The 24,793-nt window shown below is 33.7% G+C and overlaps 2 protein-coding genes across 2 annotated transcripts; both read left to right on the top strand.

Annotated features, from left to right (window-relative positions):
• The first annotated feature begins 310 nt into the window (after positions 1 to 310).
• LOC142983127 (glucose dehydrogenase [FAD, quinone]-like) lies at positions 311 to 24,597 on the top strand. Its single transcript, XM_076129970.1, has 4 exons — positions 311 to 1,066; positions 16,127 to 16,284; positions 22,509 to 22,623; positions 22,865 to 24,597. The coding sequence occupies exons 1-4, from the start codon at positions 413 to 415 to the stop codon at positions 24,179 to 24,181; spliced, it is 2,244 nt and encodes a 747-aa protein (XP_075986085.1). The 5' UTR covers positions 311 to 412; the 3' UTR covers positions 24,182 to 24,597.
• On the top strand, positions 17,620 to 20,265 carry LOC142983128 (glucose dehydrogenase [FAD, quinone]-like). The gene is made up of 2 exons (XM_076129972.1): positions 17,620 to 18,431; positions 18,804 to 20,265. The coding sequence occupies exons 1-2, from the start codon at positions 18,327 to 18,329 to the stop codon at positions 20,127 to 20,129; spliced, it is 1,431 nt and encodes a 476-aa protein (XP_075986087.1). The 5' UTR covers positions 17,620 to 18,326; the 3' UTR covers positions 20,130 to 20,265.
• Positions 24,598 to 24,793: the final 196 nt, after the last annotated feature.

The following is a 24,793-nucleotide window of genomic DNA, read 5'->3' as shown; positions in this document are numbered from 1 at the left end:
ATAATTTGTGTCAATATTTCTTTATTATATCTCTTTATTTTTAGTTTGTAAAGAAAATGAAATTAGTTTCAGCTTATCACGTACTATTAGCTAATTCATCCGCTCTAATGCTGATTTGTAATTTACAATATTTAAAATACAATGAACGAATATATTGCAAAATCTTGACAATTGTATTAATTTGCTAACAAAAACAAAAATCCAACAAAAATCTATCGACACACACAACCCACGCATTGAAAGCCGTTGCAACCTTACTCTCTAAATTATCGTTAATACACGAACAATAGGTAAAGAGATTGGAACTCCCACCTGTTAACTCAACATCGCACCGTAGCATTGTACCTTTAGTTACCGTGACAACCAGACGAGTAATGTGCCGCGAGTGAAACTGTGCTAAACGTGGTCAAAAATGTCCGGCCAAAGTTGGGTTCCTGCGAACATAGCATCTATATGTCCCGAGCAACACGGGACTTTAACACAATGTTCCCCAACCGGGTATATGTTCCTTGCTTTAATCTCCCAGTTGTATGGAGGGACCACAATGAGTTTGAAGCCTGAAAATGACTATGATTGGAAATATCACAGTCCAAGTCCCGGATTTTCAAGCTTTAGCAGTTTTGATGATGTACCTTTACGACCTACATACAGCAGTGATCATTCTTCTGTGCCTTCACTAGGCCCTGTGTTACACGATGATTTCTTGCCTAAATATTCTTCAAAAGTAAGAAGTCATGGTCCAGGTTACAGTGAAGGAATATCACACACGTCTTCGTACTTCCCTCATTTCGATTTTGATAAGGAGTATTCAAAAACAGACCCATTTTCAAAGGGCTATGAGAACCCTTTTGCTAAGTATGAAAGTTCACCGAGCTATAATTATCTAAAGAGGAGTTTGGATGTGGAAAGTGCTGGGTCTTCGGCAGCAGCTGTTAAACAGAAGGTGGAAAAAGGGAAGAGAAGAGAAAAGAGACAAGCTTATGAGACATACGACTTTATTGTAGTCGGCGCTGGTTCAGCAGGATGTGTTGTTGCAAGCAGACTGTCTGAAGTCAAAAAGTGGAAGGTAAGATCTTTTTTTTTACTTATGTTTTGGTAAGGTTTGAATGAGAATAATGACTAGATGACAATGAATGTAGCTTCAGTCAGTATTATTTTTTTTACGACAGTTATCACATTCCGTAAATATTTCAGGTATTCAATTCAAAAAACATGAGAATATTATCGCTGTGAGTGGGCCACATTCCTAAAAAAACAGTTAAAGTATTTGAATTGGTTTTGCAAAATATTTTCGTGTATATAATATGCAAACGCCTACTCATCATACTCATATAAATTATTTATAAATTTAAGCGCGTATTCCAATGATTATTTTCAGCGTAAATTTTTACCTGATTACGAAATAATATAGAATAACAAATTGACTTAAAATGAAGTGTAAATTTTCAAAATAATTATTTTTAATTAATGCAAATATACAGGCAATAACACAATTCCAGTATAAATTATTTAAATTTAATTTGCTTACAATTTATTATATTTAATAATAATGATTTAGTTCGTTTATAAAATACACACAGTGGAATAACAACATAATGCCATCAAAAACATTCTGTAAAAACCTCAAGTCTCGCCGTAAAAAATTGTGAGATCTATATAATACCAAGTCGATTAATCTATTTAGTGTCTACTTAAAGGACCTTCTGTCTTAAGTTATTACGTATGTTATTATCATGCCAATTTAAAAAAAAATACCTTTAAAACAAATAGACCGACCTGGCCATCGCATGATTTGATTATTAGTATGTATCACACACAGCACGACGAGAAGTTAATGCTCCTGAAATGTTAATGGCGAATTTGTGTTTTCTTGCGATGACCAAGTCGATCTATTTGTTTTAAAGGTTTTTTTTTTTAAATTGGCATGATAATAACATACGTAATAACTTAAGACAGAAGGTCCTTTAAGTAGACACTAAATAGATTAATCGACTTGGTATTATATAGATCTCACAATTTTTTACGGCGAGACTTGAGGTTTTTACAGAATGTTTTTGATGGCATCTCACTTCTTTTTGTAGAGCGAATAGAGCAAACATAAGTCCAATTTGTATGGAAAGCCGTATTTTTTTCATAATTCAACATATTTTCCTATGGGAATGTTGTTCAGTTTCATGGGCTAAACACCCTTACCCACCCTATACCCACTCCCGTTATGTCTCATATAGTAGATACATATTTACACCTATTTATTTTATTTTCTACAGAAATAATAATTTAATTCATTAACTGCAAATGTAACCTTGTAATCTTATACATTTATATGGGATTACAAAGTTATTGTTGCAGTTAGTGTATTTAGAAAACTTGACCGAAATTAGAAAATATTGAATTTTTCCCATGATTAAGACACTAAACCCTATTTGTATTCTAAATTTTAAGCTTCTAAGTCTGCTAGAAGTACCTTAGACTTTTGATGATCGGTGAGTCAGTGAGTCAGTGAATCAGTGAGTGACAAAATTCAAAATTTTAACAAGTTGTCATTCTTAAACTACTGGTTCAAATTGGCTGAAATTTTAAATATACCGTGTTTATACAATGACTGATTAGTTGCTGAAAATCCAGGCTTCTTGTTTTATCCACTACGAAATTATAGGGGTGTCAAAAATAGCCCGAATTGCTTCGAGAAAAGGATGTTACGGCCGTGCCGCTTTTTTTTTGCTCGACTTGCGGGGGCACTTCCGTGCCCCCAGATATTTTAATAAGTATGACATATGTATTGTGTAACAAGTACTTTTAACTTATGACCATTTTTACATATTCAAAATAGATGCAGATTTTCTTAGATTTACCGAGCCTTCTTCCCATAGGGGTAGGTAGAGGCGAATGGAATTCAATCTATATATATATATATATTTTGATAATTAACACTTTTAATATAACGCTGAAGACAAGCATCGTGATAACATTATATACCCAAAATTTGTTTAACCCATTTTTTGAAGGCATGCCCTCAGTCCTCAACCCGCACTCGGTCAGCGCGGTGGACTCAAGGCCTAATCCCTTTCTTAATTAAGAGCAGTGGCGCAGAAATGGGTTAAAAATAGTAACACTTATTTATTCACATCTAACTAGCATACATCAACTAGCACACAAAATCTCGCCTTCTTTCCATACAAGTAGACAGAGACCAGAGAACGACACTTAGTACGATTCTTTACTTCATTCACATTTATACATTTTGTCTAACAAGCAATATTTCGCAAAACGATACTTGTTTTAACTCTATGTAAGGTTCTATATTTAGACTTAGATTGGTAATCGTGACTTATGAATTGTAACTAAGAATGCGATTAAGTAATTGTCGAACATTCACACAAATCGTTTCACCTATTTTAAGTAAAATTCAGTTTGAACTTGGTCGGTCATTTTTATAATTGCTTTTTTATTTATAACCTTGTCTGCTACATTATTTATATCACATTGTAAAGTAAGTGGTAAAGTGTTTTAGGTAATTCGCTATATATGTTTTTCCTTTTTTTTGTAAACCCGTGGCTGTCTCACTGCTGGGCAAGGGCCTCAACCTGAACGTGGAAGGGGTTAGGCAACCACGCTGGCCAAGTGAGGGTTGGGGATTTTGTTTTTCATTACTGTAATAATTTTATATGGGTTTTGACTGTTTAAAAGTACTAAGTGTATTAAAATGAAACAGGAAAAAATAGTTTTAAGGAAGTTATTAGTCTCTTTGTCTGAGTGTAAATTCACATCTGTGCAAATGTCCTTCCGAGTCCAGCCCAGGGATATATAAAAAAAACAATCTATTGAATATAAAACAGTCTAGCCATTTCGATGTTATTGCGTGACAAACAGATATGTACTCAAATAGTAGCAGGTATCACTCATGTACAGATTGTTTTTACAATATATTTGTTCCATAGTTTCAATTAATCTAATTCCTTTCCGACTATATCTGGCAACAGTAAAGTCTAAAGAGAACTAGCTTTGCAGTGATCTTCTCTTGATCTATATCAACAGCCGATGTCAGTGCAGGCATTAAGGATATTAGAGATTGGTCCAAGACTATTGTAGGAGATCAGACAATTCAACTGAAAATAAATAATAGATACGTTACGTAGAATTGAAGAATATAATAGTTTTATATTATTTTTATAAGCTTGGTGCCAGTTGGTGTCAGATAACTTAATTACCCATAGATGTAGTGACAGCAAATTACGAGGCGCCCATAGCCAGTTGCGCTCACCGGTCGGTAAACGATCTGTGGGTTAAGCAACCCTTGGCGCGGTTATTCCATAGATGGGTGACCGCATAGTGATATTTGAACTGGGCGTCTCCGTGCTTCGGAGGGCACGTAAAGAGTCGGTCCCGGCTGTTGTCTCCTAAGATAACAGTCGTTAAGCCACGTCAAAGGCCGCTCGGGCGGCTTGAACAACTTTGACACTAGGTTGACCACTAACCATACGATAAACAAACAACAAACAAAACAACTAGATATGCTAACTGAGACTTTTGCAGAAGTGGTGAAACCAGCCATTATTATTATATACATACTTCATTGTCAACTAATAGCAATGTTATGTTTCTCTAAATTTCAATAATACCAATTCGAATGTATTAGCCCAAGATTTATATTATTTCCCAAACAGATTTTAATTCCAAAAAGTAAAATAAAAAAAGCTTGTTATTTGAATTAATTGGAAATAACTAATAATTAAAATGTTTCCGCATCTATAATTATAAACAAAAAGTGTTTTCATGCAAATTACTGAGATTTTCCTTTAAATGCCATTGATTTGCAATGAGTGATGAAATCAATGAATCACTGCTAATGTCAGACAATACAACATAATGGGAATAAACGAACGATTTGTCGGAGAAAACATGCTAGACCAAGGTTAAGAGCGGATGATTGAGACATTGTTCCAATCTAATTAACTGGTGATGTTCGATTAGCTCAGTGATCTTGAAAAGGGCCGAGTTGCCTTCTACTCGATTAGTATCTAGCAGTTCCTAGTTATGTTATCAATTTGAAAGTTTACGATATTATATTGACAAATCTTTGGTCCTTTTTTAGACCAAGATGAATGGGGGTCTGGATTAGAACATATTTTTTTACCCGTGGTTATCCCACTGCTGGGCAAGGGTATCTTCCCGAATGAGGGAGGGGTCAAGGGCTTAAGTCCACAACAACAAAGGTTTTTAGGGACTTTGCTTGCCGTGAAAAAAATATTTTAGGCATGCAAGGTTTCATCACGATGATTTCTTTCTTGTGATAATTATTTCTAATACACACATAATTTCAAAATATTGATGTGGTGCCTCGGGTTCCAACTATCGACCAATGACGTAGAAGGTGTCAATTTATACTACTCGATAATAATCACTGCCCTGACATTATAACTACAAAAAAAAACTCATGAATAAAGTCACAGGTAGATGCTAGTACTTCAATATAATCCATATCAAAGGTTTCCAATTCACTACAAGTGCACAAGTGCAACCACGGTCATAAAGTTGTCCAATTAAAAACTGCATGCACGCCATTGTAATCCGTTGAGCAATAGTTGAGCAACCAGTGTTGCACCCATGCACTTCAGATTTTTATTCTTTCGACCGTAAAAATATATAATTATCAGCGTTCGGCTCGTGTTTAGGTAATCGGCTATATAATGTATTTGAATGTTATAAGAAAACTGAGATTTTAACTAAATGTATGGTGATAACTCAGAGCGAGAAGGTTATAGAGAAATATAAGATAGATATTTTGTTGTGAATTTCTCTTTCCTTTAGAAAAGGATTTTTTACTATTGGAGTGGTAACTCTAGATATAAAAAAACAAAAAAAACCGTTCAAAGTACAATTCGTGGGTCAAATGGTTTGTAAATAAATGCTAATTAAAGTTACATACATTATATGTACCTGTTATACCCAATTTAAGGCAGAGGTGTATTAAATCATCCACTTGCATTTTTTTAATAATATGTTTCATTCTCACATTAGAGTTATTGAATTATTGAACGTTAATTTTATAAATATACATACTTCTTTAAAATATAAATTGTATTTTATGAACTTTTTTGCATTCCCACCTTGAACTCAATTTTCTAGTTTACTTTATTGGTTTGTGATTGTGACTCCGATTATATCAAAATTGTGTCGACAAAGTTTTTGTTGAAAACAGACGCCTCTTTTTATTACAATCGCTAATAAAAATAAATTGTGTAACCCTTTTTTAAACTGTACTTTTAAAGCAAATTACTAAATCAAAACCAACCAATATTATTATAAAACAAATGTCAATAATATTCGTGCATATTATTATGTTAAGTAACATTCTTTATACGGCATTCACTGTTTTTGAAACACTCAGTTACATTTTTTTTAGTCTTAAATAAACAATGTACGTACTTTTTTTATAGACCTACAAAAATAGTCATTTTCGCTAATATTTAAAACTACAGAAAATCTATCACCACCGGCACACAGCCAAAATTCAACCAATAAATTATTAATATTCATTTCGAAAGCCAAAACTATTCAATACTAAATCAAGAACGTCTATTGAAGTTCAATGACCGATTACACCACGTGACCTTGAGTGAGGCTAAACCGAAGATATTCGCTACTTGCGGTTCAGCAGCTGTAGTTGTTATTTATATTGTACCGCTTATTATAGTTATAAATAGATTTTATTGATCTTGTGGTATTAGTATAATGGTATGGTTATTCATGTAATACGTAGCGAAAGATTTATTCTGATATATTATGATTTAAATGAGAAGTTAAGAGGCGCCTTTAGCCAGTTGCGCTCACCGGTCAGTAAACGATCTGTGGATTAAGCAAACCTTGGCGCGGTCATTTCATAGATGGGTGACCGCATAGTGGTACTTGAACAAGGCGTCTCCGTGCTTCGAAGGGCACGTAAAAAGTTGGTCCCGGTTGTTGTCCATTAAGAAAACAGTCGTTAAGCCACGTCAAAGACCTTCGGGCGGCTTGAACAACTTTGACACTAGGTTGACCACTAACCATACGATAAGAAGAAGAATGAGAAGTTATTTTCTTTGAACACGTTATTTTCTGCAACTACAAAATAGACAAATCTAAAAAAAATGTGTATGATATATGAGCTACGTTCACAATGAAGGATATCTGATTATTTCAATACATATTAAAGGTTATCTAACATAACTAACCTACTCAATATGTGCAAGTGAAACTGTGAACGAACTACTTGAATAAAAAAATGCTCTTTTTAAAGAGACAAGAAACAGTAAAGATTATTCGTATCAAATCAAGAATAACGATAATATTCACTTTCTATACATTAACTTATGCATATAGAAGTAAATTATCTATCAATAAATGTGTTCAAAAACTTCACAGGATTACCAGACGTGTACCTATAGAAATCAGAAAATCTTTTTCACCACACTTAAAAGTCAAAATTAAACGCTTTTGGTTTTCGATTACCAGACAGAAGTCATAACATGCTTTACCGTAATTTTTATTATTTTACGTACAAAATTTAATGCATTTTTGGTTTTTGTTTACTAAACAAAATAGGCCCACACCTGTCGAACCCACCTTAGGTCAAGGGCACCATTTAGCAATAATATGTTACGATATATCTTAACTGTCCAAGATCGAGTAAACCTTGCACGCACGTGTACTTTCAAAACCTTTGTACCCACATTTATTTTAAAAAACCTCTTTTTGACACAGACGAGGTTATAAAACAGATATCATTTTTAATTCGAATAATTAATAAGTTAGGTTTAATTTATGTGTTTGTGTGTTACGTGTTCGTTTGTACTTGTTTTAATAAATTTTTAACGTTTTAAATGGTAAATAATTTAGTAATTATTAAAATTTGTTGACACTTTAAGCTGTTCAATAGCGCGATTGTACCGACTGTAGAGAATCGTATTGTAACTACTGTCGCGCGATTCTCTAGTGCTATCGATTATCGAAAACTTGTCTAACTTTCGAGAAATGATTATACAAAAATCAGCGGGCTTATCACGTATCTCATTTGACAACTAGTGTACGTCAAATTGATAGTCACTATTCAGTACATTTCTGCTTTGACTTAACGTGTTAATTACTATAATGTAAGGAAGAAGGCAATGCACAACATAGTGACTTTTAAATGGTTGTCAAATGAGATACGTTATAGCCCCCCTGATTAGCGCCCCTAGCGGGCGCCGTAGAAGCTGTTTTGGCAGTACGTTTTGAATGTCAAACTCACGTTACTCGATAGTGCCAACTGTGGAAAATCGCACTACTGTTAATACCTCTAATTTAATAAAGTTACGATTATGTTGACACCTTAAACTGTTTAGTAGAGCGATTCTCTACATCAACTACGGCTAGCGGCTATTGACGACAACCGGCTAGCTATGAAAAAAAAATTATGTAAAAATCGGATAAGTACCTCTAGCGGGTGCCGGAGGAACTATTTCGGCAGTAAATTTGAAATGTCAAACTCTTCATACTTGATAGACCGACTTTATAAAGGTTGATTCTCTACAATCAGTACGATTGAGTTGATAGATCGAATTTATTATTCCCTGAAACATACAGAGCTCCAGATATTTAATAAATAACTTAAAAATAAAGTACAAAAGATAAACACTATTACCCTCATTCTGGTTATCGCTATCTGAGATCGTCTTTAAATTAGTATGTCTTAACAGAAGTTTCGAATGGACTTGCGAAGAATTAAAATACTGGATGAGATCCGTTTATTACAAAATTCGGGGCGATATAAATAATTTATTATTGAGACATTAAAAATTTATGGCATGAGACACCTGGATTACGTGTCATTTAGAATAAGTCATACTTTGTATGTATTAGACTATTTATATTTTTAAATTGTATTTTGTTTACTGATTACTACGGACCTCAGGTTGCCTGAAATAACGGAATAAATAAATAAAATACAAAAATAAATAAGACATTTCCTACAAATTAAGAAAAGTCCTGTCAGTAAGTTATAGTAATTTTGGATCACTCGTTACTCAACTCTAAAAAAGCCAGAAAGGCATTTTGTTACATGATGATTACTTTTTAAAATAAATAGGTGTACCTACTCAACAATGTATGTATGAAAAATATTGACGCAAGTAGCACTTATCCTGTAAAAGAATTGAACCCAAGACCGACAGAAATCGGATGCCTTTTCACCAAGACCAAAAATTCGGTTGATTACAATACTTTTATTCTGCACCGGGCATTATTACCTTTCTGAAGGCATAAAAGTGCTCTCAATAGTATCAATACACACGTTTCTTTACACAACATAGATCCTTCAGCAACTTAGAAAACACTTTATTGTTAAAAAGTCATTAAAGGCAACAATACTATTGCTTCATGTTACCTTTTAGACATTGAGCACTGTGTGTCACTTCATTGTACGAGTTTCGCAATAGATTGACTTCAATACTCTGAATAGTGACAATCAATGATAGTTTTTTTGTTGTTTGCAACATTAAGTATTTAGAAAATAATTACTATTGTACAAATAATTGGATTTTATGGCGTTGCATGATTAATGTATAACAAAATACGGGAACACGCATTTTACCTTAAAATGCCTAACGTTTCGGCGCAGGTTGCACTCGCCGTGGTCAGCCTACGACCATGGCGAGTGCAACCGTAAAAATGCGTGTTCGCGTTAATTACGCGCGTATTCTATTATACATTAAATAATAGGCTGTTCATTGTTCAATCTATATGCAACATGGCAAACGAAACACTCATTATACATATTTTTTCATCCGTATTTAGTAATATCCCTAGCAATAGGCCTCTATAACATAGAATTAACTATGTAAAAGGCAAAACATATAATATTGCGATATATTTCATACACCGCTGTCTACACCTTCGAGTATAAGAGGCGTGGTATTATATAAGTATGTGTTTCAATATTTCCTAATACTCTCTTTTTTTGTTGAACTAATTAGAATCAATTTCACAAATGACAGATTATAAATTGACTGTCCGAATAGAATCGCGGGAAATTTTTCATCAACTGTCAATCAATATAATATAATAATAGGATTTATGTTAAGGTATAATAGTGTGAACAAAATATAATATTCGCACTACGGTTGATTGTTTTGATTGATGAGTGATTTGATTACAATAGACTGTAATTTTATAATTTTTATTGCATATTGCTTTATACATATACATACTCGCACACAATTACAATAAGTGCTTTGGTAAATTGCGATGGTACTACGTGGTAAGACTACAAGGAACTGCCCGAAAATCTTCATATATTTTTTAATACTTTTGTCAGGTCAAAACAGTTAAACTAATTTAGACAAAGTATGACTGGATGATAAATTTTATCCTGGAATGATCATAAGTTTTAGCAGAAATATAACACGAGAGATAAATGCACTATGTTTTTAAAAATTAAAACACACCAAATCCATTCACAATTTGCACAATAGTTATCAAACAATCTTAACCGATTAGTACAATAAGTCACACAAAACATCAACTCAAGGAAACGCACAGTAAATAAGTAACGTATCTAGTGAAACTAACTCTATGGTACATAAAACAATGAGACTTGGGTCCCAAAGCGAAAAAGTTTCACAATCGCTGCTGTACCCGGTTAGGGTGTAGTCATACTGTCACAACTAAATACTTACTAAGTTTTGACGACTGTAGGCTAGTCTCCAACATTAGATATTACTTTTTTTGAAGAATAGTTTTGAATATTTGACAGATCCTTTATACAATATTATACTTAATTCAGAAATATATGTAACAATTCTCTATAAAAATTTAACCACTTGTTTCCCCTTTCGGCAAGATACTATGAAATATGCGTTACCAGTAACAAAAAATGAAAATGTTGATAATTATAACGCAAAACGTACTTAATATTAAATAAGTCTACTCTGAAAATGCTACTAAATATATTTTGATATGTTTCGCTAAACCTTCTTTGATTTAAATTACCTTTTTTACTGCTCTTAAGTTTTAAAATAAAATGTTATCACTACGAACCACAATCCGATCAAACAATATTTTACTGATTATTTTGTTCATACCCGCTTCATCTAGTTTTAACCAGTGTGACCGATACCGAAGCCAATACTGTTTTGCTGGTACAGTACTAGTTTGCAACATAATAAATGGGAACTAACTTTCGTTGAAACGGAATGCTTTTGATTCTTGTTATTGTTAATTGGCTTGCAGTTTAAAAACTATACATTATGACGCTTTTTTAGGATTTTAAGTGGTTTGGTGATTAACTTAGATGAACATTGAATTACGTGTTCTTTGTTTAATTAAGACATATTGGATTTAAATCATCGGAGCATAGCATACGTTCGCAGGCTGCAAATCAAATATCATTAGGCAGTTCCCAAAAAATGGAAATAAATTATACCTTATATCCTTCATATTTTATAAATAGCAATATAAATACACATTCGTATTACTATTATAAATATGAAAATCTGATAGTTCCACTTTCACAATTAATCCGTCAAACAAATTTCAATATGTTTTTGAAAGAGATATTAAACAGTTCTAAGTTTAATTTGTCTACATCGGACCCACAGCTCGAGACTTGACGTCTAACATAGGCATTTTTTTTTATCAACACCTTTACGTCTAACATTAATACGGGATGAAACTTTGAACCGGTCACCTAGTCATATTTTGTTATGTAAACCAGTTCAAAATTTAAATTAAAATACTCGGTCAAGCTCAATTTATGAGTGAACAAAATTTCGCGGTTTTATTATGCAAACAAACAATATATAAATTATAGATTGTTAATATCGATTCCGGAACTGATAGCCATTTACTTGAAACAATTTATGCGATTGCAAATGTGGGCACGCAGGAATTTAGCCTTAATGATAGAAAGGCATTATTACTTTGTCACGGCTTAAATGGCGGGTTTCTGTTGCGAAATAAAGGAATAAGGAGTGGTAACCTTTGGTATTTAAAAGGGAGTGACTTTTGTGGTCACTGCTATTAATAAATAAATAAATAAATATTTTGGGACAATTCACACACAATTCAATAATAATTGATTACCTAAATTTTAAACAATAGCCGGCTGTCGTTATTCTTGAGATTGTTTCTCTTGATTTTGATCGCCGTAAATTGACTTAATAAATATAAATTACTGTTTCATCATAAAGCATAAGTCTCCATCTGGAATGAAGAAGCTGAAACCTTGAGTCTTCCATGTTGGCCAAATTTTCTAAAGCTATTCCCAATTTCTGTAACCCTATACTATACTATATACTATACTATACTATACTATATACAGGGTGTCCCAAAACTCAACGATAATCCGAGACAGGATAAAAGGCCAAGTCATACCGGTTATAGAAAAAAAAAAAAAATCCATATCACTTAGTTCAGCAATAATAGACACTTTTCAAAAAAGTTGAAATTCCACACCCTTGGTCGCATTTTCAAGTCCTGTGATCACCAATGTCACAATTTCGCTGTGTTTTTTTGAATTTCGTGATTTTAATTAAATATGCTATTAATTGTATAACAAATTAATGCACAAAACATCGTTAATTTAATAAAAAAACTTAAGTTTTAGTGAGTCATCTTTCTCAAAAATATCGTTAGTCAACTTTGACGCTTCATACTGAAAAAAAAATGTACTACACTACCCTTGGCAAGTTATTTCAAAAGTTGGCGCATTTAATCAAGATTTCAAAATGGTATAACACTTGCCACTTTTCTTGCCACTAAAAATGTTATTTTTATTTGAACGAAGAGTATCCTCGCAGATGGATCGAACGCAGTGGTACAATTTTATGGCATCCTCGTTCCCCCGATCTAAATCTAGTAGATATTTTTTACTGGGAATGCATAAAGAAAAAGTTTATTCAAAATCAAAACAAAATCTATCAGAACTTCGCCTGAAAATTGACACAGCGTCAGAAGAATTAAATGCAAGGAATTTCGCTTGACTGGTGAAAAAATCTTTTGTACGCCGTTGCAGAGCCTGTATTCGTGCCAGAGGAAACATAATTAGAACAAATTCAGTTTGGGAACACGCGCCGTAATTTGAAACTATAAAACCCCTACTATGAGTTATAGTTCTCGAAACTATCCAATATCATAACACGAAGTCGATTAACAACTCACTTTGTACATGACTTCTACTGCGGCTCGAGTTGTAGATGTCTCATCAGTAGTATAGGTTACTGCTTGCCACAGGGTACTGGCGTCGATTCCCAAATCAGACATGTTATTTCAAAGGTTTTTTTCTAACAAATAAATAAATAAAATTGCAAATATTTATTTCATTAGAATTATTGAAATAAATATTTGCAATAGTAACCCGGAACAAACCTGTTGCTTTAGAAAATAAATGTACGTACATAAGAAAGATCAATAATTGCATTTAACCCGACCCGGAAATCGAACCCGAGAGCTCGTGGTCAGCAATCGTATACACTACCTGCTGCCACAGCGGCATTTTCCTTAACCTACTACAACAAAAATTACACTTCCTCTTATATTTCGACTGAGACTTAAGCTCTTTCAATTCCGAAAGACTTTACTAATAGGTTAGCGTGCTGTATTTGAAAGTAGTACTAGAATCCTCCCAGACGCAATTAACGACTGGTGTCTAATGACTTTTTACGTGCTTCCAGACGAGAACCGCTTACCTCACATCATTAAATAGAGTCGCATCCGTAGTTAAACCCGATCGTAGAACTTAAAAAGATTTAAGAATATCGTAACTTTTAAACTTTCGTTATGTATATGTATTATCAAAAATGTTTTTCCATCCCGTGAATGTCCCACTGCTGGGAAGGACCTCCTCCCATATGAGTTAGGTTAGTCCCCCACAATCTGACAAAATGCGGATCGCTTTGCAAGCCCTCAAGTAATACGCTAAACAATTTTTAGACAAGCAATGATATATCACGATGCTTTCCTATACATATTTTTGAAACTGGCACTAAATTGTGCAGTGCCAATCCAAACTTATAGATATAGAGAGACATAAAAGAATGTCTGCAAATCTCACAAAATAATGTTGTTTGATTTTTGTAATATTTTAACGGATTACGAGCACTGATTTCCCTATCCAATACCAGAAACCAACCAAATTTTCAACGAACAAACTAACTACAACTTTTATTTACGTACATAATTTGAATCTAATATTATTCCAACAAATTACAACCAATTCCGAGAATTGATCGAAAATTTTCATTGCAAATTTTAAACAAACATAGTAGGGGTACGAAACATGAAACCAAAATATAAACAAGTTCCATTTATCAAGCCCGGGCAGCGCCAATTAATTTAATTCTGATAGTTTAGACCCAATCAAACTTTTCAACGAGAGATGAGTTACGTTTTTATGTTGGAGAAATATTCGCTGGCTCGCTCCACGTTTTCATACTTCGTTTGATATTTAATAGATGTTACGGAGTTTTCGGACGTTGGTTTTGCCGAGTTTATTTTGGATACTAGCAACTAGTGTGTTAGTAGTTCGTGTAATACTTTAGTTTGGTCTGAATACTTTATTTTCACGAAATATTTAAGTGAAGTGTTACACGAGTTTTACATATTTTGTACGATCAAATGCTGAATTACATGAATACTATGAATATCATAAAAACTTTAATGTAAAAGATTGGTTTTATCGCAATAAAAAAATTAGTACCTTTCAAAATCCTTTTTTGAACCGACGGCGACGCGACTAAAAACATTTCGTTATCAACTTACAATTACTACCAACCATCAAGGCAATTAACTTTTTCAGTGATATAATTTCTTGTAGACATTCGGTCAAGTACTTAAATCACTTGTGAAGGTCATGACCTAGATTATAGGGCTTGCGACGAACGTTACACGCCCTCTACTTCATTGAACGATCACTGAGATATATCACAGATTTGCTTTTTAGAATAACTTTATAACATTTTAGAGTGTGGAATTATTTGTTGATTCTGATAAATTATGTAGGTATTGAAAACTTATTGTATTTGTAGTCGGGGCGGTGATATAGACTGCGAATCACCAGGCCTCGTTCTCGAATCCCGGGTTAAACAAAGTAGTCTTATGAAAAATATATTGCAATCAATAGTAGCCGAGTTTAGTCACTCTCGTTAATATGTCAATGAGCTCGCTCCCTATCCTATAAGACGTGGATGCATTTCTAAAACTTTGTCCAAAAATTTCAAGTTCTAAAATGAATAATACCAAAAATAACCACAAATATTATTTTACCATTCATCTATCGAAAACATAGTAAGTAAGTAAGTAAAGTAAGCTTACTACCTAATACACTTATCCAAAGACAACTAGACAGATCGCTAAAACGGCTTATCTTCCTTCCCGAAGTTCAAGGCCAGCATAAATCGTGTCCAAAATAAAATATCTACATCATTTTTTACCCCATATCAATTCGGGACGGTAATAATCTTACGGTCATATTTCCTAGTCTGAAATCCAGTTTTTTGGCAACTGCTGAGTCGCACGTGATTCATAGTACCAGTTACTTTTTAGGTTGAACTTGAGTGTGTTATTACTGATTTTATGACCTAAAGCGGTAATGGACTTACGTTATCTTTCGGTTTCTTCACACATCTAGATAAAAAAAAAATGCGGAGTTGTAGTTGGTAAATCATACCAACTACCACTACGTTGGTCGTTGTCGTTCATAGCCAGTTGCGCTCACCAGTTGGTAAATGATTTGTGGGTTAAGCAACCCTTGGCGCATTGTGACTTCGTAGATGGGTGACCGCATATTGGTACCTGAATTGATTGTCTCCGTACTTCGAAGGGCACGTAAAAAGTCGGTCCCGATTGTTAACAATAAAGATAACAGTCGTTAATCCATGTCGAGAACCCTCGTACGGCTTTAATTTCTTTGACATTATAAGGTTGACCATTTTGTTGGTGAATCGTGGAACGAAAAGTTCGGTGTTACGACAAAGGTTAATTCGGCAGATACGTTGTAGGTGACTTGAATAACGTTGCAAGCATGTTTAGCAGAAAGTTTGGCACAGAACGTTGCGCAGGTATATCTCTGTAATGCGAGAGTGGTTTATTAATTTGTATTCAATTTTCTTTTCAGATTCTTCTTCTAGAAGCTGGTCCGGAGGAACCAGATGTGACAAGCGTGCCATCGTTGGCTCCGACGCTGGGAAGGTCCAGCATCGACTGGATGTACCGCACCCAGCCTGAGGAGATGACATGTAGGGCACAGAGAGGACAGACTTGTGCTTGGCTGAGGTATGAAACTTTAATGTGTGACGTATTTTTTACAACAAAGGGATTTTTTCTGTAAGCAGCTTAATATGTGGAATTACAATTGAGAGGTCTTGGAAATGATTCAACCGATTCCAGATTGACCTGTAGCTTCTACCTACCTTCTAGCTACCGGCTAGCTATCAAGAAATTTTAGAAATCCTTTCGAGTGTTGGCCTATGTTAGAAGAAGAAAATTACTATCAAGTCATTGGCAAAATCTTCTAGAGGTATTGTATTACCTGTCTTATAATTTTACAGAGGCGGTCATAACCAGTTGCGCTCACCGGTCGGTAAACGATCAACAGTGCGTAAAGCAACTCTTGGCGCGGTATAATGACCGTATAGTGATATTTGTTGTTGTCAATTAAGATGACAGTGGGCAACTTTGAAATAAATTTAGTTTACTTAATTTTATTAAGCAATTCGGGCAACTTTGAAACAAAGTTGACCACTAACATTGGAATACAATACTAATACGATATAAGAATAATAATAACTCTTCACGCGCCATATTTAAACAAAGTTTTCAAACACGATTGGAAAATGTTAGAATGATGGAAACATCACCAGAAAACCGGACGTTTAACATTTTATTCAAAACGGGTGTAATGTTCTGAGAACGACGATAAGCCTGTAATATTCTACGTGAATTATTGTTTCAAAGTGGATACGAGTTGAGGATTTAATGTGGTGACTAACATCCCTACTTCAACCATTTGCCAAGTTTCATATAGACTACGTTTAGGCACGGATTAACTTTAGACTATCGTTTGGAGCCAACTTATTGAAATATCTCGACTTATTAATAATAGAGATGTGTTTATTTTGTGGTAGGTAGGTACAGGTGAAATATTTTTTTGCCGTTTCCTTATGTTTTATTAGCACGGAATAAGCAAATATTATTTAAGAATAGGTGCTTTATGTGCGTGGTAAGTATATCTGAATATTCTACTGATTTTGTTCGAAGTTCTTAATTGTTCCTTGATTTTAACAATTTATTAAAGATAACCATTTACATTCATGAAAGTACATCATATTTGCATAGTTTTAGCTGTAATTAAATAATGTAAAAAGTATTTTTTTAAAGTATCGTGCTCTTGAATATTAAAACAGGGATTAAAACGAAAAACATTTGAAGATTACTTTTAAATCTAATTGTTTTTGGTTTAAAAAATCTTTCAATTAGGATTTTCTATGAATTTTTCATTTCATAATGTTACTCTGACACTAAATTTTAATTCGTATGCAAACAAAATATTTAAAAAAAAAATGTTGAAAATGGATAACTAGAATTTTAGGCTTTTTATTGTGGGGTTAAGTAAATCTGAGTAATACGTGTTGAGTTGAATTTTTGTGTGAGTTTACACAAAAATTATACATATTGAAAACATTACTAACATTTTTTATTTACCAAAGTCTTATCTAGTCCGCATACCACTAAGGGCCAATTTGACCATTCCTTCGGATTAATGACGTATATTTTATTACAAAAATGACTTAACATAAATTAAAAAACAATTCTATCGCTCGTTATATTAATACCACTAGCTGACCCACGCAACTTTGCTTGCGTCACCTAAGAGAATGGGTCAAAATTTTCCCCGTTTTTGTAACATTTTTCGTTGCTACTCCGCTCCTAATGACCGTAGCGTGATGTTATATAGCCTATAGCCTTCCTCGATAAATGGGCTATCTAACACTGAAATAATTTTTCAAATCGGACCAGTAGTTCCTGAGATTAGCGCGTTCAAACAAACAAACAAACAAACAAACAATCAAACAAACAAACTCTTCAGCTTTATTATATTAGTATATTAGTATAGATATGTAGCGTCAAAAGAAGTAAAACACTAAAATAGAAGAAATATTTTTTTAATTATTTCATTAAATTCTTAAATTTCATTCATTTAGTAGAATTACTAAATGGATGTAATGTGAACTACTTAACCTACTAACGTGATTTTTAAAAGCAAAACTAAAAAACTTGATAAAACTAACTAACATCTATATTACAGTGGGCGAGTAATGGGAGGTTCGAGCTCAATAAATTACATGGTGTACATGAGAGGTAATAAGAGGGATTATGACGAGTGGGCCGATCTTGGTAATGTAGGCTGGAGTTATAGGGATGTAAGTATTATGTGTTAAATTAATAGACAGCAATTGTATGTATTTGAGTTTCAAATTGCTTGTTGTGGCTTTTAGATTTGCTTTGACGCTTATAGTGAGACTTCTCTTGGTTATTTTATTATTGACTTTATGTATTTTTATTTCAACTTTTCCAAGGCAAAAGCCTCTTGCTTTTTATGCCAGTATATTTTTTTGCTCTCAGGATGTTTGGTATTTTAAAACCATATATTATACACTTTTCAATTTGAGTTTCTTAAGTATAATATAAATAAATGGAAATAACCGAGTAAAGTCTTACTGTAAAACATACAAAACAATAATTTCTAAGAACATGTTTGAGCATCTAATAATAATATTTTGATTTTTTTTTAGGTTCTACCTTACTTTAAGAAATCAGAAAACAATCGTGATATCGAAGCCAAAGATTTGTACCATCATGGAGTAGGAGGTCCCGTTAACGTAGAAAGATTTAGCTTCGCTGATAAAAATGTAGGAGTACTGCTGCAAAGTTTTCGAGAGAAAGGATTTCCTTTGGTCGATTTTAATGGAGAACAGCAAATTGGAACTATGACTACACAAACAACGTCTAAAGAAGGACTGAGAGTCTCAACAAATGATGCATTTATAAGACCTATTAGACATAAAAGATCTAATCTAGTCATAAGAACTAATGCTACTGTGACTAAGGTACTTATTGATGACAACAATAGAGCTTATGGTGTAGTTTATAGAAAAAACAGTCAGTGGTTTGAAGTGCGTGCAAAAAAAGAAGTAATATTAAGTGCAGGTGCACTGAATAGTCCAAGGATTTTAATGTTGTCTGGTATTGGACCGAAAGCAGATTTAGAAGCGCTACATATTCCGGTTATCAAAGATCTCAAAGTAGGCCACAATTTACAAGATCACGCTACTACGGAAGCGGTAGTAATGAGACTTAGTAATAAAACATCAACACTGTTACAAGGACCTCAAATGCTTCAAAGCATCAAAAATTATTCCAAAAACAGAAATAAGTATGATCCACTAGCTTCTGTTGGTATTTTACACATAGTAGCGTTTCATAGAACAAAACTTTCTAAGGAAGATGAGTCAGTTCCGGACATACAATTTCATTTTGATGGAAGAAACGTGAGAGATTTTTACACCGACCCTACAACATATTTAGCGACGTCCATATTCCCGTTTTCTTACTACGACGGTATAAATGTTAGACCAATACTCATACACCCGGAAAGCAGAGGATATTTAACTTTGAACAAAACAGATCCTACTTTCGGCCCACCACTGATTTATCCGAGATTCTTCACAGTTAAAAAGGATTTGGATACTTTGGTAGAGGCGCTAAAGTTTGCGACTAAATTGGAAGACACGAAAGCTTTTAAGGAAAATGGAGTGAAGTTTATAAGGAAACTAGTGGAGGCTTGCGCTCAATATAAATGGGGGACTTATAGATATTTTGCTTGCGTAATAACGAGGTATACTGGGACTATATACCACCCCTCAGGCACTTGCAAAATGGGTCCACATTATGACGAAAATGCAGTCGTCAATCCAAGATTGAAGGTGTATGGAATTGAGAATCTTAGAGTTGCTGATGCGTCTATAATGCCTCATATTGTTAGAGGAAATACTAATGCACCTTGTATGATGATTGGAGAGAAGGCAGCTGATATGATCAAAGAGGAATGGGACCATTGACACTTGTGTTCTTTAAATTTCTTAACATATGCAAAGCAGAGCAGCAATCTACCTCATATTCCGAAATTTGTTGATTTGTATATAACTTTGTAAGGTTCATACTCTTGTCATTGTAAATAAAAAAAATAAGCTAAAATGTCTTTTAATTAACTAAATAATCCTCATAAACTTTTAACCCTAAACTGTTTCGTATTGGTAAGTCAACTTTTCATTTAAATTAAGTCGTATTTTAGAATTGTTACTAAAATTATAATCGTGTTTTAGAGTGTAATAATTTTTATTTTAATCTTGGAGCATGTAAACTTAAAATTTATGGTGAATGCTGAATAATATTCTATTAGGCTTGCTTCACACCTTTTCAGTTTGACACGTTCGGTTCGGCAATATTAATCGAATAATGAACCTGACTCAAAATAATTACTGCACTTCTACGGCTTGTGCCGATCGGGTCCGATCGTCACATTCGGTATAAACATTCAGATGTGGCGATGTCAAGTGACATTTTTGCCGAACATTCATCTACACATATTTGACTTTGCCGGGCGGCTAGGCCGATAATTGTCGAACAGAATTTGTGTGTACCAAGCCTTACATACGTGTCATAAGGGTCTATTTTATGAGGCCTGTCTTCAAGCGATATATAATTTTATTATTTTCTTATGAAATGTAATAAGTTTAAATGCTCTAAGTAATATTGTTCACTAGTCAGTAAATCTGTAGTTACTCTGCTACATTTTTTCATTTTCTTGAACAGAACTAGGGCAGAGTTACAACTGATTTCGACTAGTGTAATTCATTTGAATACTTTTTATTGAAGTAGTATGCTAATTATTTTAAATGTGTTTTTTTATGTTTGTAGTTGTGTTGTGTTTTTTGTTCAATATTAACACATTTTTAGTTAATTTTTGTGTAGATATTAAAAATTGAAACTGACCTCTCAGATGTTAGGTACCATCATGACAAAATAATCCCTTTTTAGCGCAATTAGTGCTTCTTTGAAAGAACTATTTGCACTGCAGAAAACTAGCGACAATATAATTATGACGCATTGAACTAAGTCGTACACAGCACTATAACATTATAGTTTACTTCTATGTATCAAGGAGCAATCTCTATACAACCCAAAGTAAAAGATTCAAGAATATCTACCTATATATCATAAATCAAATCATCCTAAGTATATCAGAATTTAGAATATTTTCTTCTAAAATAGGTATATTTCAATATTGTTTGAATAAAACTGACCTATTGCTCCTTGCCTGTATAAGCGCAAAGTTTTAACATCAAAAATCTTCTGCTACTGACAGTTTTTAAATTGGAAAAAAGCCACTTCGATACGCGACGTGATGCCGACAGATTTATCAGAATATTCTTTGTATTTTGTTTTATTTCGACTATTATGTAAGAAACGTGTAACAAACGTAATCAATTTACGTAAAATAATATTCAATGTGTTTATTGTAAGGGCTGATAGCGATATAATTTTATATTTTACTAGCTGACCCGCGCAACTTCGCTTGCGTCCAATAAGAGTGAATGGATGAAATTTTTCCCCGTTTTTGTAACATTAATTACTGGTACTCTGCTCCTTTTGGTCGTAGCGTGATGATATATAGCCTATGTCCTTTCTCGGGTATCAAAATATCTCCATAAGATTTCATGCAAATTGCTTCAGTAGTTTAGGCGCGATTGAGTAACAGACAGACAGAGTTACTTTCGCATTTATAATATTAGTATGGAGTATGGATTTCGTGTCTCTTTAACAATTTTAGTCTATAGTCAAATCAATTAGTCGGTTTATCTTAGATTATACCTAAAACCTTTTAGTGGTAGTTATATGTGTATGTTTAGTCATTTATGTGTTCATATATTATATTATTGTTGAAACATTTCAGTAGTAGAAAGTAGATGTCTTTTAAAAACAATTTATGTGCTTAACACCAATTTGTTTCTGTTATTTTTAGTGTGTGTTATTGTTGTTTGTTTTTTAGATTTTGTGTTTGTTTTTGTGTGTCGTCGCATGTTTTTAACCCCCTTAGTTACTTATGTGTTAATAAATAATTTAATAAATTTCCCAAATTACGAATTATACTGTAGCACGAACATATTTAGATACACAGTGTCGAGCCCAGAAGCAAATAAAAAATATAAAGTAAAAATATAAATAAAAATAAAAAGCTTGTGGCAACGAGTTTATATTGAAACGAACAATTTTGAACCACTTTTTACCCTCTCATAACTAAAAACTTCATTTATATCATAATATCAAAACCAACATCAATCACGAATTAACCATTCTAAGAACAGTATCAATTCGTAATTTGGTTTGAAACTTTAACAATAATATTATGAAAATTAATAGTACTTTTATGGTTGCAGAGGAAAGACCATGGGAGGATCCAGTGCGATCAACTACATGGTGTACATAAGAGGGAACAGGAGAGACTTCGATGCATGGTCGGAGCTTGGTAACCATGGATGGAGTTATAGAGAAGTATGTCATAGAAAAATAAAATTAATTTAACATATTAATGTCCCATGGCTGGGCAATGGTCCCCTCCCATAGTTACAGAGGCCTTACCCCTCCCTAATTGAGTCCAGTTAATCTTTCACTCTACGGATTATGCTATTTATCAGAATTGTATAAACATACTAGTACATTCGGATTTGAACATTGTACTAATTAAATAGTTTAATGTTTTCAACCCCAGATCAATGTATTATTTTGTATTCAGGTACTGCCATTCTTCAAGAAAGCAGAAGACAATCAAGACGTAGAATCTCACGATACGCGCTACCATTCAACCGGTGGCCCCGTCAATGTGGAGAGATTCCGATACCTTGACACCAACGCTATGATGCTCCTCGAAGCCTTCAAAGAAACTGGTTTACCAGTCAATGACCTCAACGGTGAAAATCAAATGGGCGCTGATATCATTCAGTCTACTTCCAAGTTTGGACAAAGATTCTCAGCCAACTACGCATACATTAGATCAGTAAGACACAAGCGACCGAACCTGCACATCATCAATAATGCATATGCTACCAAAATTATGATTGATCCTATTACTAAAGAAGCTTTTGGAGTGGAATACCTCAAACACGGACAAATATACACGGCTCATGCAAATAAAGAAGTAATCGTGAGCAGTGGGGCTATAAATTCTCCGAAATTACTTATGTTGTCAGGCATCGGCCCGAAGTATCATTTGAAGAGTTTAAATATACCAGTTTTATCTGAACTGAGTGTTGGCAGTAATCTTCAAGATCATGTGACTACTGATGCTCTGGTCATTGCTCTGACTAATAAAACATCTACAGCAGTAAGCGAAGAACAATTGATGGAAGAAGTGCACAAATATCATGAACAACATTTACCTAAAAATGGACCGTTATCAAACACCGGTACATTGCCTATCACTGCATTTATAAGTACAGATTACGAAGATGTCCCGAACATCCAATTTCATTTCGATGGAAGAAACGTAAGAGACTTTTACTCAGACCCGACAACTTATATAGCAACGAACATATTTCCTTTGGCCTTCTATGACGGACTTGCAGTCAGACCTTTGTTGTTAACTCCAAAAAGCAGAGGATTTATATTATTGAATACTACAGATCCAATATTTGGTCCACCTCTGATTTATTCAAGATTCTTTACTGAACCGGAAGATATGGAAGCTTTGGTTGATGCGTGTAGGTATGCTGTACGACTAGAAGACACGGAACCGCTCAGAGCGGCTGGAGCAACTTATGTTAAAATACCTGTTGAAGCTTGTTCAGGCCACTTGTGGGGTACCGATGATTATTTCAGATGCCTGATGACACAATATACTTCTACTATATACCATCCAGTTGGAACATGTAAGATGGGTCCGAAATTCGATAAAGAAGCGGTTGTAGATCCAAGATTAAGAGTATATGGTATTGAGAAGTTAAGAGTCATTGATGCTTCAGTCATGCCTTTGATTGTAAGAGGAAATACGAATGCACCTACTATTATGATAGCAGAGAAAGCTTCTGATATGATCAAGGAAGACTGGTTGTAGAGGGAAACTGCAAAGTCAATAACAGTGCATATTAAGGAGTGTGGATTGTGAGGTTTATCTTCGTCTGAAAATATATCGATGTAGTTGATTCTTTCCATATGCAAGTTTGCTGTCTTTAGTCTGACTAAGGGTCTTTTAAGGCCCACCAATCGCTTTTAAACATTCCTACAAGCAAAAATTTCACCTTTGTTACAGTGTAAAGTGTGTGTGTGTAAAAATATTAAAATAAGGACACAAGAACCATTAATTCTTAAGTAGTTCTAACGTATTTAATTATATTACGTTTTAGTTGTAGTTAAACCAAAAAATGCCCTATTTTATAAGCCGCTAGTTTATATTGTTTATGGGATTATGATGTTTGGTGTAAAAAATAATTAAGAGTAAATTAATTAAAGTTATTTTCGATTATTTAACAAGTTGTTGTTTGATTGACCCCTAATAAGTATAATTATTGTTAGATGAAATTATATTAATTGAGCTCCATCTGGGACTATCCGTCGAATTCAGAAAAGTATTTGGGTATATTATAATACTCGCATTTTAGAAAGTAGAATGCTTAGCCAAAGTCTCTGCTATCATTTCGTGATGCATAGTAGAGGAACACAATAATTA

The sequence above is a fragment of the Anticarsia gemmatalis genome, chromosome 23 (genome assembly GCF_050436995.1).
Source record: "Anticarsia gemmatalis isolate Benzon Research Colony breed Stoneville strain chromosome 23, ilAntGemm2 primary, whole genome shotgun sequence".
Lineage (NCBI taxonomy): Eukaryota > Metazoa > Arthropoda > Insecta > Lepidoptera > Erebidae > Anticarsia > Anticarsia gemmatalis.
This window is presented reverse-complemented; position numbering and strand designations above follow the sequence as displayed.